Below are 21464 nucleotides of genomic sequence, written 5' to 3' on the forward strand. Positions count from 1 at the left end.
ATATTCATTGCAGCACTATTTACCAGAGCAAGACTCTGGAAACAGCCAAGATACCCTTCAACAGATGAATGGCTAAAGAAACTATGGTACATATACACAATGGAATATTATGAAGCTGTCAGAAGAGATGAAGTCATGAAATTTTCCTATACATGGATGTACATGAAATATATTATGCTCAGTGAAATAAGTCAGAGAGAGAGAGAGAAAGACGCAGAATGGTCTCACTCATCTATGGGTTTTAAGAAAAAATGAAAGACATTCTTGCAATAATAACTTTTCAGACACAAAAGAGAAAAGAGCTGGAAGTTACAGCTCACCTCATAAAGCTCACCACAAACAGGGATGAGTTTACTTAGAGAAATAACTACGTTTCAAACTATCCTAATAATGAGAATATACGAGGGAAATAGAAAACCTGTCTAGAGTACAGGTGGGGTTTGCGTGGGGAGGAGGGAGATTTGGGACATTGGTGATGGGAATGTTGCACTGGTGATGGGCGGTGTTCTTTACATGACTGAAACCAAAAAGCACAATCATGTATGTAATAAAGTTGTTTAAATAAAAAAAAGAAACTAAAAGGGGAGATCACGACAGATATTTCAGAGATCCAAAGGGTAATCAGAGACTACTTTGAGAAAATTTATGCTACTAAACATGAGAACCTAGAAGAAATGTAAAAATTCGTGGACACTTATAAACTTCCACATATAAGTAAGGAGGATCATTACTACTGAGGAAATTGAAACTGTAATCAAACATCTGCCCAAAAAGAAAAGCCCAGGCCCAGATGTTTTCCTAATGAATTCTTTCAAATCTGTGGAGAGGAGCTACTACCAATCCTAGCCAGGCTCTTCCATGAAATTGAAAAAACGTGAACACTCACAAAGAGCTTTTATGAAGCCAACATCACTTTGATACCAAAACCAGACAGAGATGCTGCCAAAAAAAGAAAATAACAGGCCAATATTCCTGATGAATGCAGATGCAAAGATCTTCAACAAAATCCTGGCAAATAGAATCCAATGTATCATCAAGAAGATCATATACTACAACCAAGTAGGTTTCATCCCAGGAAAGCAAGGATTGTTTAACATCTGTAAATCTATCAACATCATACACAACATCAACAAGAAGAAAAATAAAAATCACATGATCATATCGATAGACACAGAGAAAGCATTTGAAAAGGTCCAGCACCCATTCTTGATCAAAACTCTCAGCAAGATGAAAATGAAAGGAACCTTTCTCAATCTAGTTGAAGCCATTTACCACAAAAAATGGCAAATATTATTCTCAATGGAGAAAAACTAAAAGCCTTCCCTCTAAATTCTGGTAGAAGACAAGGCTGTCCACTCTCACCACTCCTCTTCAACATAGTATTGGAAGTTCTTGCTATAGCGATCAGGCAAGAAAAAGTTATCAGGTTAATCCAGAGAGAAAAGGAAGAAGTAAAGCTCTCATTGTTTGCAGAGGACATGATACTCTACTTGGAAAACCCTATAGACTCTACCAAAAAGCTTCTAGAAACAATAGACTCATATAGCAAGGTGGCAGGCTACAAAATTGTACACAGAAGTCAATGGCCTTTTTATACACCAATAATAATAGGGAGGAGAATGAATTCAAGACAATCCCATTCACATTAGTGCCACACAAAATCAAATACCTTGGAGTCAACTTGACCAAAGACGTGAAAGACCTATACAAAAAAAAAAAACTATAAAGCTCTGCTCCAAGAAATGAGAGGACACACAGAAATGGAAACACATACCCTGATCATGGATTTGCAGGATTAACATCATTAAAATGGCAATACTCCCCAAAGCATTATACAGATTTAATGTGATTCCCTTAAAAATACCCATGACATTCTTCAAAGACGTGGATCAAACACTTATGAAGTTCATCTGGAACAATAAACACCCTCGAATAACTAAAGCTCTCCTAGGGAAAAGGAAAATGAGAGGCATTACTTTCCCCAACTTTAAACTGTACTACAAAGCAATAGTTATCAAAACAGCATGGTATTGGAATAAAGACAGACCCTCAGATCAGTGGAATAGGCTTGAGTTCTCAATGTTCTCCAGACATACAATCACCTAATTTTTGACAAAGGAGCAAGAAATCCTAAGGGATCAGGGAAAACCTCTTCAACAAGTGGTGATGGCAGAACTGGTTAGCCACTTGAAAAAAAGCGAACATAGACCCTCAGTGAACATCATGTACGAATTAATGGATTAAAGACCTTGATATCAGACCTAATACCATAAGGTATATAGAACAACACATAGGTAAAGCACTCCATGACATTGAGACTAAAGGCATATTGAAGGAGGAAACTGCACTTTCCAAACAAGTGGAAGCAGAGATCAACAGATGGGAATTCATTAAGCTGAGAAGCTTCTGCACCTCAAAAGAAATAATGCCCAGGATACAAGAGCCACCCACCAAGTGGGAGAAACTATTCATCCAACACCCATCAGATAAGGGGCTAACATCCAAAATATACAGGGCATTGACAGAACTTTATAAGAAAGAAATATCTAATCCCATCAAAAAATGGGGAGAAGAAATGAACAGACACTATGATAAAAAAAAGAAATACAAATGGCCAAAAGGCACATGAAAAATTGCTCCTCATCACTAGTCATCAGGGAGATGCAAATCAAAACAACGATTAGATATCATCTCACACCACAGAGATTGGCATACATCACAAAGAATGAGAATAATCAGTGCTAGCAGGGACGTGGAGAGAAAGGAACTCTTATCCACTGCTGGTGGGAATGTCGTCTAGTCCAACCTCTATGGAAAGAGATATGGAGATTCCTCCAGAATCTGGAAATTGAGCTCCCATTCAACTCAGTTATATCACTCCTAGGGATATACCCTAAGAACACAAGAATACAATACAAAACCCCTTCCTCACACCTATATTTATTGCAGTAGTATTCACAATAACCAGGTTCTGGAAACAACCAATATGCCCTTCAACAGACGAATGGCTAAAGAAACTGTGGTACATATACACAATGGAATATTATGCAGCCGTCAGGAGAGATAAAGTCATGAAATTTTCCTGTACATGGATGTACATGGAATCTATCATGCTGAGTGAAATAAGTCAGAGTGAGAGAGAGACGCAGAATAGTCTCACTCATCTATGGGTTTTAAGAAAAATAAAAGTCATTTTTGCAACAATTCTCAGAGACAATGAGAGGAGGGCTGGAACTTCCAGCTCACTTCATGAAGTTCACCATAAAGAGTGGTGAGTGCAGTTATAGAAATAACTACACAGAGAACTATCATAATCATGGGAATGAATGAGGGAACTGGAAAGCCTGTCTGGAGTACGGTGGGGGTGGGGTGGGGTGGGATGGAGGGAGATTTGGGACATTGGTGGTGGGAATGTTGCACTGGTCAATGGGGGTGTTCTTTACATGACTGAAATCTAATCACAATCAGATTTGCAATCAAGAGTTAAAAGAAAGAAAAAAGGGAATAAACAGTCTGACTTAAAGACAAGTCAGGAAATATCAGAAAAAAAGGATTTAATATTGATAGGGAAGGCCAATGAGAATATTAATATCTTCATCTTCATAATAAAAAATTAATCCTGTCTTGACATGAAATCTTTACATTTGTTAGGAATATTTCAAAATTCTTTAATAATATATATAATTAATTTTATTATCTTTTGAGGAATCTTTGGAGAAATAACCTTCCATAACTAAAAAGAAAATCTAAAGATTGGAGAAACAGTACTAGAATTAAGGCATTTACCATGCACACAGAAGACTCCAGGTCAATTCCAGTACCATATGGTCCCTAAACCACTGCTGGAAGTAATCCCTAAGCACGTATGGCTCTAAAACCGAATTAAAAAAAAAAAAAAAAACTTCTTAGAATATACCAATTATTTGTTGCATTATTTATCTTTCTATAAATTTCTATAAAACCAAATTTAAAAAACTTCTTTAAAATATACCAATTATTTGTTATACTATCTTTCTATAAATTTCTATAAAATTCTGTATGAATTTAAAATGATGCCATAATGTCATTTTTTGTTTGTTTGTTGGCCACTCCTGGTGATGCTCAGGGGTTACTCCTGGCTATGCACTCAGAAATCGTTCCTGGCTTGGGGGACCATATGGAATGCCAGGAGATTGAACCATGGTCCATCTTAGGTTAGTGTGTGCAAGGTAGAAGCTCTACTGCTTGTGCCACCGCTCCAGACCCCATGATTTCAAATTTATAAAATATTTGATTTCTTTCTTTCTTCTTTTTTTTTTTTTTTTTGGTTTTTGGTTTTTGAGTCACACCGGAAGCGCTCAGGGGTTACTCCTGGCTCTGTGCTCAGAAATCGCTCCTGGCAGGCACAGGGGACCATATAGGAGACCAGGATTCAAACCACCATTCCTCCTGGATCGGCTGCTTGCAAGGCAAATGCCTGGTTTAATAATATTTCTGCTTTGATAATTAGGTTTAATCTCAATTAATTGTGTTTAGTTTCTGCATTGATTGGTTAATCTAGAATATAGATAAGTCACTGTTTGCAAGCAAAGAAACAAAGCAAAGATAATATTCAGAATTGAATAGACAACTCGGCCCTTTAGTGAGATGGAAATAAAATATTTATCTTGTTTTGTTTGTTTAGTAGGAAACAAAACAAGAGCTTTTGACATCTAATATTTGTGGTGCCTGACAAATGTATGAATTGAGATGTCCAAAGCAGCTGTGTATAGAGTAGAGTAGCTCAGAAGAATGGCTCAAATTTGAAAGATAAATTGAGACATTCTTTGCCAGATAGAGGATACTCAAAGGCACAAGTTCAAGTGTATAAATTGGGGGCAGCATGCACAGAAAAGAAGTAAATCCAAGATCAAATTTGAAGTATTTCAACATTCAGAGGCTGCTCAGAAAATGTTAAGAGCAACTGCATCCAAAAGAATGTGTCATGTGGCAAAAGAGGAAGAATTTCACACAGAAATATATGTTCTAAAATCTAAAAATTCTGAGTCAAATGAAAATTAAAAAATATTCTGAGTCAGATGAGAATTAAAAAATAGAATTTGCTGAATTCATCATCATAGAAGCCACCAGTGCCATGAGATGAGGAAGATGTTTGTGTAACTCTGACTGAAGCAAAAGGTAACAGCCAAACTAAGTGAGCTGAGGAGCAAAAGAGGTGAGTACTGGAGACCATCACTCTTTTTTTTTTTTGATATCTTTATATAAGCCCCATGATTACAAACATGCTTGTAGTTGGGAGACCATCTCTAAGATAGGTTATAATGGGAAGAGATAAAAAGATAGAGGGCTGCAGATACATGGAGTGTGGTCCAGTAAGTTTCCACTATGCATGTTTGGGTCACTGGTAAATAGGACAGAGACAACTTGTCTGCATGCTGTTGCCAATAGCCAAAAAAGATATAGGTAGGAAGGGAAAAAAAGTAAAGAGAATACTCAAAGAAAAAGGTAAACATACTTTTTAATCAGGTCCTTATTCGGCTTATGAGAGCTGTGTCAAATTTAAGAACCCTTGTCAAACTTACCCTATTTCTACTTATAGCATAAATACTCTGCTATATTTTTCATTTTTGGTTTCACTTGGGGGCCATATGTGGCAGTTTTTTAGTTTATTCCTGGCTCTGCATTTAGGGATCTTTTTTGGTGGAAATCAGAATCACCACTCTATGTGGTGCCAGGGATCATGACCAGGAATACCAAGTACAAGGTAAGTGCATTGCCTGTTTACTATTACTCTGGTCCTCCTATACTACTTTTTAGAGCAGAAGGAAAAATAAGTTCATGAAACAAACACTAAATATAAAAGTAAAATACACTGATATCATTATCTAATGAATGGAGTGATACAATGAACACATAACTAAAAATAAAAACTGAGTGAAGGAAAAGAGGTCTAGTGAAAATACAATAAAAGTAAAACAAAACATTTACATAATACAAGTAATAATTTAAATGATCACCACTGTACCTAAGTGACCAAGGGAAGTCTGAAATTAATAAAAAAAAAAAAACTAAAAGACAGTATCAAGCTTTTAAAATAACAAAAATCAGGGGCCAGATCCTAGGTCAGAGCCTAGGCTATATCTTTCAGCATGGTTCCAGATGTTCTGCTCAGTTGCAGTTGTCAAAGTCAGGCCTCTGGGATTAGAAATCTTGGTTTTTGTACAATTCCGAAGCTGAGGACTAGTCTAGGAACTTCCTCATTGGTCCTTGCTAGGTTCTGTCCAGTCCGTGTTTGTCAAGGTCAGTCTACTGTAAATAGCAATTTTGGTTTTTGTTTAGGGCAAAAGATAACATGTCTCCCAATTGTATTATACCGCTAGATGGTGAGACAGGGCAGCCTATGTCTCCTAGCTCAAGTTGTTACTGTTTCCTCATGTCAGGATGTCATGGTAAAACTGTGCAAGTTGGTGCCCAGGCAGCGTTTAGAATTTCCCTGGGCAGAGTCTGGTTCCTGGTGCTGTTGCTGGGACCTGTGTCAGTTTCACATCTGGGATCTGGGGTTCTGGGATGGAAGGTCACTGTCTGGTCACATGGAGTCTAAGTTGGGTCCACATGACATATGTTCAGGGTGGGAGGTGAGCCTGTATTATAAAAAGTATGGGTTCTTATCCCTAGTAGATAAGAGCTTGTTTTTTTGTATAACATTTCCCTTTATTTAGAGTGCCTATGCAAAAGGGTACTGCTGGTGGATTTGGAGGTAAGAATGATAGTCTGCACATTCTCTGTGCCCTGGTTTTGACCTTGATCAGCATCATAATTGGAGGGAGAAAAATGGATGGTACCAAGGCCAGACAGTCGTATGTCCATTTGGTGGAAATAAAAAATGTTCAGACTTACATACAAAATCCAAAGTCAAAGACAACAAAAATGATACCCAATCTACGTCAAGCTGTACATGGGGGGAACAGGTGCACTAACATTACGGGGGGTAGAAAAGGGGGAAGTGGGAAGCATGCTGAGAACTGAGGTGGAGGGAGGACAACACTGGTGGTGGGAATGCCCCTCATTCATTATTACTATGTGCCTTAAATATCATTGTGAAATATTTCTAATTCACTTTGTCCACAATAAAAAAAATCATGACCAGAGAGATAGTACAGAAGGCAGGGGTTTTGCCATGCACATGACCAATGTGGGGTTCTATTCCCAGCATCTCTAATGATATACCAAGCACTCCCAGAAATAATTCCTGAGTGCAGAGCCAGGAGTACTGACTGAAAACTGCCAGGGTAGCACATAAAACAAAACAAAATAAAATAATTAAAAAATAAAAATAACAAAAATTGTATTGAGTTAAAATACTGACAATATTTCACTCAGCATTATAGTGAAATAAGTCAGAGAGAGAGAAAAATGCAGAATGGTCTCACTCATCTATGGGATTTAAGAAAAATGAAAGACTGGGGCCGGAGAGATAGCATGGAGGTAAGGCGTTTGCCTTTCATGCAGAAGGTCATCGGTTCGAATCCCGGCGTCCCACATGGTCCTCCATGCCTGCCAGGAGCAATTTCTGAGCATGAAGCCATGATTAACCCCTGAGCACTGCCGGGTGTGACACAAAAAAACACAAAAAATAAATAAATAAAAAATAAAAATGAAAGACATTCTTGCAAAAATAATTTTCAGACACAAAAGAGAGAAGGGCTGGAAGTACAGCTCACCACATGAAGCTCACCACAAACAGGGATGATTTTTAGTTAGAGAAATAACTACATTGTGAACTTTCCTAATAATGAGAATGTATGAGGGAAATAGAAAGCCTGTCTAGAGTACAGGTGGGGGTTGGGTGGGGAGGAGGGAGATTTGGGACATTGGTGATGGGAATGTTGCACTGGTGATGGGTGGTGTTCTTTACATGACTGAAACCCAAACACAATCATGTATGTAATCAAGGTGTTTAAATAAAATATATAAAAAATATTGACAGTACAAAATATAGCAAAATTAATTTGCTATTAAAGGTATGTCTTAGACACATATAATTAAAATACTTTTCCTAAAAAAAGTGATTTTTTATCATTTTCTTTGTCTGGATGTTGATGCTGTAAACATAAAACGTACTTGGCTCCATGGGAAAGTATACAATGATACTAAAAACACAAAGGCAAAATTCATTTTCAGCATAGAACGCTATTAGCATAGTGACAAAAGATAAAACACTTGAAATATAACTACAACTATATCTATTACTAACATTTTAAAAGAGTTTTCAATGTGTTGGGAACAGTTATAAGCCCATTTAATTTTTCACACACAATTTTTATAAATCTATAAGGAAGATAATTATCCTCTATTTTTACAACTGGGCAACTGAGATTCCACCTCACAAAACTACCAAACAGGAGATTGTTCAGAGTTCACATTACTAACTACTCTAGTACACTGCCCTATTTTATTAACAATAGATGAGAAATTTCCTACTGTAGTATAGAATGACTCCATTTGGAGTATGAGAAAACAGATCTAGTACAAATTAATATACCTTATTCCTGGAAGCATATTACTTTTGGGGTTGTTTTTATATGACTTAATTTTTTTAAGTTTCTATTAGTAAAACACCAGAGAAAAATACTAGTATAATAAAGAGAACATAGAAAAAATACACAAAATTTTGATAAGAGACAAAAATCTGTATTCTAAAATCACAAAAGTCCAACACTCTAGCAATAAAAAGTAAGTCCTAAGATGATTTTTACTACTCTTTCTCATCACTAGCTACATGATGTACCTGATGTTACATGCTTAGAAATGTAAAAACAATGAAAAAATATGTAAAAACATGACAAAACAATGAAAAAATATATTTGAAGCAAAGGGCACACTGTCCAAAGAATTGTAATAGCAATAGTTATCTTTGTTTTATTGCCTTTAATTTACAAGGCATAGAATTAAAAACTCAGCTATTAGTTATTATTAGAAGGATAAAATAAATCTTGACTTTAAAATAAATAACATTACCATCAGATGTTGGGGAGACAGCTTAGTATCTAAAGAGCATTCTAAAGTTCAAATCTCAGGATGACATGGTCCCCTGAACACCATCAAACACATCTCTGAAGGCCCCTCGAGTACTACCAAGAGGCTCTAGAGGCCACCAAGCACCTCCAGATGGACAAAATAACATCTGGCTCCTCAGGACTCTTGCAGTGCTCTATTCTCAATTTCCAATAGTCCAGCTGAGAATTAGAAGGAAGGAGCAGTGGTGGGGAACTTCTTGGGAACTCCCTCAATAATATGCACATATAATACTTATATATGCACATATATGTACTCATCAAACAATTCTGGTTTTAGAATATTTCTTTGCTAGGGAAAAGAAAGACAAAATCACAAATCTATAAAAATGCAAACTCTTTAAATCATTTATTTTATAGGTAGTTATTATTAGGCACATACATTAATAGCTAAACGGAATTTTGCTGAGAAATCTTATGAAACTCTGAAGCCAAGCAATTTCAATACCCTATTTTTACCTCCATCACCATTTGAATGTTAAATAAAATGGAAAAGAATATAAAACTAAAAAAATATATGACCTTAAAAACTAATAAAAAATGACTAGCAAATATGAACAAAACTAGGGTTTCAAGATAAATTTACTTCAAGTCTTCTTTTAAGTCTATATATTTTAGGCAGGATTCCTATTTTAAAAAAAAATCAATACAGGGAGAGCAAGTGTTGCCAAACCTTGATTACTTGTCAACCGAGGTATATTGATCTCAAAACGGAAAACTCTGTGGCCTTCTCCAAATGGGGGGCGGAGAGATCTCCCCCCCCCTTCCAGCAGAGCTCAGAAGCCACCAAAACCAACCTCCTCCATAGCACAGCAACATTAGAGGATATCGAACATCTCAAAATTTCACAGTACTTACAGCTAGTAAAGCACAGCAAAGTTGATGTAAAACTTTCAAAGAAGCTACCAAGTGCAAACATAAAACAGAATACTCAGCCAGCAACAACCTTAGATAATGACTTTAATAACAACACTGTTAAGATATAAAAATCATCATATAGAAATTATTGCTCTAATTTCTGATAATTCCATTTGACATTCTTTAGTAACAAAGCAATATGAAGTAAATTTGTTATGTTCCTGCTAATGGTCAAGCAAAGGGAGGGAGTGAAATTGGGAGACTGTAGTGGAGAAAAGGTCACATAAGTGGTGAAATTGGTGTTGTAATATTGTATGATAGAACAAACTGTACTATGTACTATGAACAGTTTTATAAATCATAATGTAATAACAATAAATAATAAATAAAATTAAATATAAATAAAAATTTAGAAATGGCTATAACTTACTTTGTAAAGTTTAGAAGACATTACCTTTAAAAATACATATTTAAATGAGTTTATTTTATACACAAGAATAGGTAGAACATATGACTAAATAACTGTTTATCAACACAAAAATTCTCAAGTAAAATTGAATACTTTACCTTAGACCAAAGATGTGCGATTGTTCATAGTTGAATAAAGAACGAATCTTGGCATCAGAATTCAAAATTACAAGTCTATCCACAATATCCTAAAATAGAAAGAGTAAAACTGTGCTTGACTCAAGTCATTTAAAGGACTACAACAAATGTAAAAAAAAATTAAAAACTTATTTTGTTCCTAGAGCTGGAACACTGGTGCAAGTGGTAGGGCATTTGTTTTGCACATGCTAACCTAGGACAGACTGTGGCTCAATCCCCATCATCCATATGGCCCCCATAGCCAGGAGTAATCCTGAGCATCACCAGGTGTGGCCCAAAAACCAAAATACAAAAGAAAACATTTTTTTTCTCTTATGATTCTCAAATTTGGCTTTATAATAGAACCAACAAAGAAGTTACAATAAATAAATAAAATTATTACTACCTGAGTCATACACTCAGACATCCTGAATTAGTAAATTTGGATGTAGCCTAGATATTAAGTTGTGCAAAAGTTCTGTAGATAAATCAACTACTGCTGGGCCAAAATGGAACACAATGAATTTTTATGCACCCTTACTAGTATGTGATTAGTTAATAGTCACTTAATTATTAATTAAACTGCTAAAAATATGTGCTCACTTCAGCAACACATAAAACTGCTAAAATGTAAAAAACTTTGTGAAACATGCATGACTTCTATAAATGTGAACCATAAAAGTAAATTTGAGTAGTTTTATCCATTAACTAGCTAGGACTTTTTTTTAATAGTGGCAACTCATGTATATCAATGGTTTCCAACCTTGGGTAAATGTTGGACTCACACAGGAAGCTTTAAATACACAGACATAACAAGGCTTTATTCCACACCAATTAAGCCACTTCATCTGGGGATTTAATCCTGGCATTAATTTACTTTTAAGAGCTCCCCAAATTGTTGCAATGTGCAGCCAGTCTTAAAATTACTGATGCAAATATAAAGAGAACCTGATGGCTACTAATGGCATCTCTGACTCAAGCACTGAAAATTTACGACTTACATACAATTTTGAGCACTCTATAAAAAGATTTCTCCAATACACTGCTTTTGTGCATATCTTTTGAAATCCATTATAAGAATTTTTTTGAACTCTAATCACGCCCACAAACAAGACATCATGTTTGAACCAGGTCAGCTCTATAGACGCAGTCTTTTCTCGGAGAAGATGAACAATGAAAGATTATGCTACACTGGTGAATGCAAAACAAAGCTGGCCATCTCAGGAGAGTGTGGGCCAAGCACCAACCATTCCGAAGGCACATTTGCTGCCTACATCACCCACAATCACCATTTCCCCAAAGGCCTGCCTCAACACAGACCCTCTATGATTCCCTGCAAAGATGCCTATATGACTACACTTCAGATACACTATGTGCTAGGCTAAAATAATATCACGAGGACTTTTTTGGACAAGTGCAGGCACTTTGTCCAAAAGGTTTTGTAACCTTTTTCTTCTTTTTTTCCCTTTCTTCTACTAAATTGGTATTTATAACACCTAGACAGACTTCTTCTAGTTTTTTTTTTCTTTTCCTTTTTCTTTTCTTATATCTCTAACAGAACCACATTATAGAATCATCTTGTTCAGCCTCATAATTTGAGGGGAAAAATGGATGGTACCAGGACCAGACATTTAATGGAAAGAAAAAATAATCAGACATGAACACCAAACCCAAAGTAAACGACAACAGAATCAATACCCAATCTACAACAAGCTGTACAAGTGGGAACCACTTAGACTAGCATTATGGGGGAAGATATGGGATGCATGCTGGGGACAGGGGTCGAGGGAGGACAACACTGGTGGTGGGAATGCCCCTCATTCATTGTCACTATGAGCCTCAAATATTATTGTGAAAGATTTGTAGTTCACTTTGGCCAAAATAAAAATTTAAAAAAAAAATGAAAAAAAAAATTAAAGTAACAGGGGCTGAGATCACATCTGGTAAACTCAGGACTTAATCCTGAGCATGCACTTAGTGACATTTCCTGCCAGAAATCAGGTGGATCATATGTAGTACAGAGAACTGATTGCAGGTTGGCTACTTGCAAGTCAATCTCACTGTAAATTCCTATCCCCACTGAGGACTAAGATATTTATTCATGGGGCCGGGCGGTGGCACTAAAGGTAAGGTGCCTGCCTTGCCTGCACTAGCCTTGGACGAACCGCCGTTCGATCCCCCGGTGTCCCATATGGTCCCCCAAGCCAGGAGCAACTTCTGAGCACATAGCCAGGAGCAACCCCTGAGCGGTACCGGGTGTGGCCCAAAAACCAAAAAAAAAAAAAAAAAGATATTTATTCACAGTAAATTCCTGCTTTTTTCTCAAAGCTCATTTGTATACCCTCCAGTGAACTTCAAGATATCAATGGTGTATAAGAAAGATTCGTCTAGCAAGTAAAGTCACACAAAATTTGAGTTCTACGGGCTCGGAGAGATAGCACAGCGGCATTTGCCTTGCAATCAGCCGATCCAGGACCAAAGGTGGTTGGTTCAAATCCCGGTGTCCCATATGGTCCCCTGTGCCTGCCAGGAGCTATTTCTAAGCAGACAGCCAGGAGTAACCCCTGAGCACTGCCGGGTGTGGCCCCAAAACAAAACAAAACAAAACAAACAAACAAAAATTTGAGTTCTACATCAATGAATGTGCAACATTCTATTAAATTAATAGGAAGCAGTGAAATTCATTTTCAAGCTGGAGGAAATAATTAATAAAAACATTTAAAAGTATTGATCTGGGTTAAAACTGGGTTTGGGAAGAAGCAATGGAATACTACTCAACCATAAGAAAAGATGAAGTCATGTAATTCATCACTATATGTATGGAGCTAGAAATTATCTTATTGAGTAAAATTAATTAGAGAGACGAACAAAATGATGTCTTTCATGTGCAGGATATAAAGAAGCTTTGTAGGAGAATATCAAATAACCAAAGGCAAAATAAAAGAAGAGCAGGAGAACTGATATTCAATGGAAAACTTGCTACTGAGTGGGAGTCAAGGGCTAAGGGGGGATAAGTTAGAAAATATTCTCAATGGCAAAGGACATTAGTTAAGAGTTGTGGAAAATGGTGAAGGCAACAGTAAGGAATATTATATGCCTAAAACTCAATATAAATACCTTTGTTACTGTAATTCATGGTGATTAAATTATTTTTAATTCTGGGCTTGGACAAACTTACCTAGAAATAGTTATATCCAACATTTTCAAATGCATTTCACATTTTACAGATATCTTGAAAAATGTATAAATAATGCTAACATGAGAGTGTAAGCAGTAAATATTAAATAAGTTCCTTAAAAATGAATAAATGATTATGATCTTAAAATAAACTTCTATTGCTATGTCTTAAAGTCTAGATATTTCTTGTTTCAAATCTTCATATTCAGATAAGCAATTCATTCCTAGCATCAATTTAATATTCATATTTTCATTAATTGTCCAACAATTCTGTCCCCTTTTTCCAAATTTCTCCATTCTATTGGTTCTGATTTAGTTACTAGCACCCACACAACCCTCTTGCTTTCACCAGGTACCTACACACTATTAAACAGTCCTTGCAATAAGTAGTTGGATAGTTATTAGTTATGTAGGTCTTCAAACATATGTCATTTTTACTAGCTAATTAATATTATAATTTTTAAGAAATGATTAGAATAACCATAGTTCCTCCATAGTTATTCTTCACAGATCTAATAAAGAACTGAATATATCACTAGACTTCTTTTACCTTAAAAAAGCAACTGACAATTTAGTTCTACAGATAGTAATTTCTAAAAGGACTGCTGTAGATTTCCTTTCACTTGCATAATAATGGTATTGGTATCTACAAATTAGCTTAAGTGCCTGAATATAACACTGAACTTATTCTTCATAATCTAGTGGTATAATCTCATGATCCTAGAGCTCTGAACCTAAGTACTGGATGTAAGGGATAAAAATGGTAATACATTACAAACATGGTAACAGATAAGTGGACAGTAGTGATCCTTCCCTGAAATATTACAACACATAATTCTTTCATAAAAAAAGGAATATGTTGATGAACTGAATACCCAAGAAGCCTTCCTTACATACAGCCTCAGTTTCTAAGCACCTCAGCAGTAATACATTAAGGCAGTCTCCTAAAGAAAGCAGAAGTTTCCCAGCAGCAGTGTTTGTGAATGTCTTTGTATTTGCTAAATCTAGTCATAATTTATATTTTAAAATATTATTATGCAGCTTAGGAATACATTTACTTAATAAACTAGTGGAATGAGACAAAGACTGGAGGAAAACAAGAGAAATATCTGTTCTTAACAGCAGGTACACTGTCTTTAGGACTGAAAATTTTGGGAACTTCTTGTAGAAGGGGTGGGCAGCCTCCGTACATGCCCCAACAGCCACATCCACATCCCACAGATGCTGCCATGTAAACAATGACCCAGCTTCACATTGTCAGGAATAATCTAAGAAAGCTAAAAGGACAAACCACTAAAACTCTTGAGTACATGGGTCTGTGGTCTTAAATCTCTGAATGCAGAAGCCCTAGGAGCTGAAATCACACCCACAGCCAATACCATTAAAACAACCCAAATTCATTATAAACGTCAACATTATGGTAAATTTCTAATTTTTATTTTAAAGGAGAAAAAAGGAGGGGTATTTAAAACAGAAGAGGAGATGGCCATGTGATGATGAAGCAGAAACTAGAATTATATAGCAGCAAAGAATTCTATTCAAAGCTGGAAGAGGCGAGGATCATTCCCCCAAAATGCATGCAGGGAAATACGTTTATTTCAGAGTTCTGGATTCCAAAATTGAGAAAATATACTTCTGCTACATTGAGAGACTCAAAGATAGCTCAGTGGCTAAAAATGACTACTTTAAATGCATGAGGCTGAAAATTCAGGTCCTATTTCCTATATGCATAGAACACAATTTAGTTGGTTCTGCCATCTGTTACTTCTGGTACCACAACAGACTGTATAATCTCATAGTATCACAATCTAGTAATATGTGAGCACTATGATCATGTGTGAGCACTTTAAATAAATATCTGTAAGTACCTCTTGGCAAGTTTGTATTTGAATGCTACATTGATGTCCAAGGATCACAACACCCTTATGTTTCCTATATATAATGCCACTATGAGAAGAGGAATATGATACCATGAGCAAATATATAAGACATTTCTATTAGGCAGTAATGCAAACTTTAAAAATTCATTTAATATACCTAATACACACAACAATCCAAAAATAAAAATAATTTGGCACTGTGAAATAAAAACAAAGCCTAACTTGTTCAAGTAACAAAGTTTCTAAGGCACAGAATCACGGATCTTATGGAGAGAGCTTATTTCAGAATACAAACTCAACCACAATAGAATGCAAGTCTTTAGAATAGAGTCCACATAGGAAGCAATGATCTGAGAAGTGGGAGGTAGGAATGGCACAGAGGAAAGGACAGATGTGTAGCTGACTGCATCAAACTTCCATTTCCATGACCAGAAATATAACTCAGTGCTTGAGTTCTACCTACCAGGCTTTGATTGCACTGAGTTTAATTGCACTATATTGGGGGAAATGAGGAAAGGTGGAATTCTATTGCTACTCACCCTTGATTTTTAAGCAAGAAAGTTGTGCAAATACATAATGTTTTCTTTGACATAAACTAATTCAAATTGAGCTTTTAAAGTTATCTCTGGGGAGGCTCCACCTATTGTACCACTTACATAACTTCAAATTAAGCAACAGAAACAAAAAGCAGTGAAAAATACGTGCCAGAGCAAAATAATATTTCACAACTTGAGAGTGGACTGAAGGGACTGGGACTGGAATTGTGGTAGATAATGTAAGACCATTAAAACAGAACCTTATATCACAAATAAAAAGAGAATCACTAGAATTGAGAAAAAACTACAATACAAACAGATTAATGGAAAAATAAATAAAGGATCATTAAAATAACTGCCTGTGGTCATTAAACATATAAAGAAGCATTACTTGGGAATGATAAATACAGTGGTGTTAAATATAGCATCCTTTCTCTCCCATAATAATGGCTGGGGTGAGAGGAAAGAAGTAGCCAAATTGGTACTCAGGATGTCAGGGTATTCACCAGCCATTCTCAGCCAACAGAAACCAGTTCAGCACAAGGAAACAAGGAGGTGCTGCTACTTAGGTTATGCATTTCTGCTGATATTCTGGTTTCTTGTGGTTATGGGTGGCCTCCAAGGTTATACTCAGGGATGTCCAGGAAAACATGTGATGCCAGAAATTGAGCCAAGCACACTATTATCTCCCAGTCCTAGACTGTAATGTTTTATTGATGTAAAATGGATAAAAACTGGGAATATATATTAAAATTACATATAAATTTACCTCTTTATTCAGTAATGTCAAACTCAAAATATATCCAAATGAACCTGGTAGGCAGAATTCTAAGATAAACTGAACAATTTGAGATATTTTTTTTCTTTTTAATAGTATCTTTATTTAATTTAAACATCATGATTACAAACTCAACAGAAACAACATAAGAACTGGGGCCAGAGTGGTGGCGCAGGTAGGTATCTGCCTTGCCCGAGTTAACCTAGGACAGATCATGGTTCCATCCCCCTGCATCCCATATGACCCCAAACCAGGAGCAATTTCTCAGCACATAGCCAGAAATAACCCATGAGCATTACTGGGTGTGCCCCCCCCCCAAAAAAAAAGAATCATTGGAGACCCAGAGGCCCAGGAAGAAGATCCCCAGGAAGAATCAAGAGTCAAAGACATCATTACAGAGAAACTCCAGAGCTAGAGACTGCTTGCAACCAAATCCTGTATTCCTGAAGTGTACCAGCTAAAAGAGACCGGAAGAAAAGTACACCAAGACACATCTTAGTCACAACGACAAATTCAACAAATAGAGATAGAATACTGAAAGCAGCAAGAACAAAAAGGGAAATTATATTCAAAGGAGCAGTCTTAAGATTTACAGCAGACATATCACAAGAAACCCTCAAGGCTAGAAGACAGTGGTGGGATATTGTAACAAGACTTAATGAAATAGACGCTTCGCCTAGAATACTGTGCCCAGGGGCCGGGCGGTGGCGCTAAAGGTAAGGTGCCTGCCTTGCCTGCGCTAGCCTTGGACGGACCGTGGTTCGATCCCCCGGTGTCCCATATGGTCCCCCAAGCCAGGAGCAACTTCTGAGCGCATAGCCAGGAGTAACCCCTGAGCGTTACTGGGTGTGGCCCAAAAACCAAAAAAAAAAAAAAAAAAAAAAGAATACTGTGCCCAGTCAGACTCACATTCAGGTTTCAAGGAAGGATACAGAGCTTCACAAACACCATGATCACAAACATGATTGTAGTTGGGTTTTTGTCATTAAAAGAACACCCCCCTTCACCAGTGCAACATTCCCACCACCAATGCCCACCATTTCCCTTCTCCCCCACCCTGGCCTGTATTCAAGACAGAAATTCTACTTCTCTCACTCATTAACATTGTCATGATAGTTGTTAGTGTAGTCATTTCTCTAACTGCTCTCACAATATGAAGCTCACTACAAAGAGGTGAGTACAATCTCAGATCTTAAACACTAAAAACGTAGGATTCTGAAGAGACATTTGCAGTTACGTCCTAAATTACTGGCATCCCACCACTGCCACCGGGTCTTCATTGGTCAGCTAGTCTTAAAAACTATGCAAGTCAAGCTGTTAGAATTCATTAAGAACACCATAATCTCTGTGACCTCAATACAGGATAAATGCTGAGTTCTTCTGGCAACCATCTTTATCACTTTATCACAATCTCTAATTGACACCAAATTGACAAAAAAAAAACTTTAGGTACACCAGTTTAGGGACTAAAAACTCTGGGGTCTTCTTGGAGTGGGGAGTGCAGCATCTCCCCAACCCCTCTCATACTCTAGATTACCAGCAGTCACACCTACAAGCGACAGCCACCACTATGTAAACTCATCAGCCCAGCTCCTGGAATGCTGGAGCATGCAGCCTCATATACAGCATTGTACCACCTTTGACACCACCACTGGAACATAAATTAGAAGGAGCTGAAGTAGCAGAGAATCCATCTTAGCTCAACAAGCATAACCAGTAGCACAATTGGCAACAGCTTAGTAAACTTTCAGAAACAACTTAATGAACCCACTGTGAAATATAACAGTGTTCACAAATTTATTTACTGAAGGTTTTTTTTTCCCCCCGGTAATTATATTTCTTTTTAGTTGTAACAAGCATGATAAAGTAAATTTTGTTGTGCCTGCAAGGGGCAGACTTAGAAGTGGGTGAAAAACAATGGGAACAATGGTGGGGGAATGTTATACTGACAGTGGAATTGATAATGTAACACTGAATGCCAGAAACAAAATTATTATAAACAACTTTGCGAACCATACTGTTTAAGTATAATGATAAATTTTAAGTCTTAGATTATTAGTTGTAAGTTAAAAATTTCTAGGGTGGTCCTAAAAATTTATCAACAGAAGCCATTTACAACACAGAATTTTCTCGAGTTGGTCACAAATCTCAAATTCAAAGCATTAAAGGGATCTAGAATGAGGTTGATTCTTCACCACTGACCAAAAAAAAGTGCCACAGGACAAAGACCTGAGAGTTGTTAATAGTAAGCAGGAATCAGGCACTCAGTTTTGTAAATACCAAGATTTCAAACTTGTAATAATCTGAGTAGAAGCCTCTGACCTAGAGAACTGAGTTCATAACAGATCTACATTGATTAACATTAGTATATCTACATACTAGAGCACTACAAAATTGAAAAAAAAAAAGACAAAGAGGAGTTCAATATACTTCTATGGATTAATCTCAAAAGTACAATATATAAAGAATGTGAAGATCAAGACAAAGTGTACTTTTGCTTAAGAAATTAGGGGTAAGGAAAATATAAACTGTACAAAAGATTATATACATATCATTTTTCATATAGTTTGGGATATAAATAAAAACTAACAAAAATTATACTGCTATACAATAATTTAATACCAAAAGGACTGTTCGATGTGCAAATGCAGTAGGCATTAGTCCCATAAACTTGGAGTACACCCAAAATTTGAAATATGGATAAAAATAAATACATTTCTAACTTTGTTAATTACAACCAATTCAAACTTAAATAGCATGTTACTAGTGGCTATTATATTGAATTCCAAACTAAATAAGAGGGAGACAATAGAGGGGGTTACTGCTTAGTGACATTATGTGCAAATAGCCTGTAATATGTTAGAATGCTTTTCTATCATTTAAAATAAAAGACAAAATATGACAGAAATTAAAAAAGCAAAATCACCTTCAAATTTAAGACATACTCTGTGGTCACTTTATGTGTTACTTAGAGTTAAGCAGATAGTGAAAGTATAGGTTTTCTTTATGAAGAGTATATGCTTAGCCTACAAAGCTATTTCTTTGGTCCATGTAAGGGAACTTTAAAAAGAGTACTTTAGGAGCATATAATATAGAGGCCAGAGCTCATAGCTTGCATGTACTAGGCTCTGAGCTTGATCTTTGTATTACAATACTCCCTAGCCCCCAATCACAACCTCTGCATAGTCCTTGTGACCCAGCACCAAATCTGTACAGCACCAGATCACAAGCCTGAGCACCGAAGGATCAGGATGGGAAGAGTTAACTAGCAATGGCCTCTGAGGTCCCTAAGCACTAATTCGAGACCCCCAACTCAAAATCAAAGACCCACCATTTTTAATTATAAATCCTCAATGGCATATAGTAGGGATAAAACTAGAATTACTAATAATCATTTACTGATCTTTACTATATTTTAAGATGATCATAAGTACACTGTAGACTATGGAAAACACATACTTGATTTCAGTTCATTTACAGCCAAACATTTTAATAAAAAGGAAAGTGAAAGTATATGAGCAAATAAGAAATATGAACCTAGTATGATGATTAATATTTTTATTCCATTGAGTAGTCACTGTATGTACCAGAAATAAAAACCCTATATAGTAAAACATTACAAGTGTCAGATTTTATTTTCCAAATACCACTTAACTAAAAGAAATAAAGAAAATAAAGATTCTGAAGAAATATATAATGAGTTGAGAGGTCATTGATTCAGGGCACACACACACACACACACACACACACACACACACACATATCAAACACTATTAAGTTCATACCAAAAGAAATTATGAAGCAAAGAAGAAATATTTTGATCAGGGCTTCCTTGTTTACTGTGTGAGGCTACTGAGGAAACTCCAGCGAACTTAATCTCATCAAGGCTCAACAGCAAGGTAGGCTATCCCTGTTCTCAAACAATAGTGCCAGACTCCATCAGTGGGCTTATAAGGGCTCTGCATTACTTAATAATTGGCTTCCTGATTTCTTGGTGAAGCTGCAAACTTAATCCCATCAAGGTTCTCCAACAAGGTAAACTGTCCCCACCCACAAAGGGTGGTGCCAGATTCCTGCAATGGGCTTTTGGAAGGCCTCTGCATTCCTCGATACTAGGCTTCCTGATTTCCTGCATGAAACTGCTGAGAAAGAGCCCAGCAAACTTAATCTCATCAAGGCTAACCAGCAAGGTAGCCTGTGCCACTCACAAAGGTTGGTGACAGACGCTTGTCTTGAGTTTATAAAGGGCCTCTATGCCATTGACAACAATTTCTTGTTTGTTTGTTTTTGGTTTTTTGGGTAGCATCCGGCAGCGCTCAGGGATTACTCGTGGCTCTATGCACAGAAATCGCTCCTGGCAGACTCGGGAGACCAAACGGGATGCTGGGATTCAAACCACCATCGCATGCAAGGCAAATGCCTTTCCTCCATGCTATCTTTCCGGCCCTAAGGTTCTTTTTTTTGGGTTTGTTTAGCTTTGGTTTTTAGGTCACACCTGGCAGCGCTCAGGGGTTACTCCTGGCTCAATGCTCAAAAATTGCTCCTGGCAGGCTCAGGGAACCATATGGGATGTTGGGATTTGAACCACCGAACAACA

The 21464-nt window shown here is 36.7% G+C and overlaps 1 protein-coding gene across 1 annotated transcript in view; it reads right to left on the reverse strand.

Annotated features, from left to right (window-relative positions):
• The window catches only part of TBC1D32 (TBC1 domain family member 32), a 266472-nt gene that overhangs the window by 132504 nt on the left and 112504 nt on the right, over positions 1–21464 (reverse strand). The window contains 1 exon segment of the mRNA XM_049772618.1: positions 10479–10567. Coding sequence (XP_049628575.1) covers positions 10479–10567 — 89 coding nt within the window.

This window comes from Suncus etruscus, chromosome 4 (genome assembly GCF_024139225.1).
Source record: "Suncus etruscus isolate mSunEtr1 chromosome 4, mSunEtr1.pri.cur, whole genome shotgun sequence".
NCBI classification, from domain to species: domain Eukaryota; kingdom Metazoa; phylum Chordata; class Mammalia; order Eulipotyphla; family Soricidae; genus Suncus; species Suncus etruscus.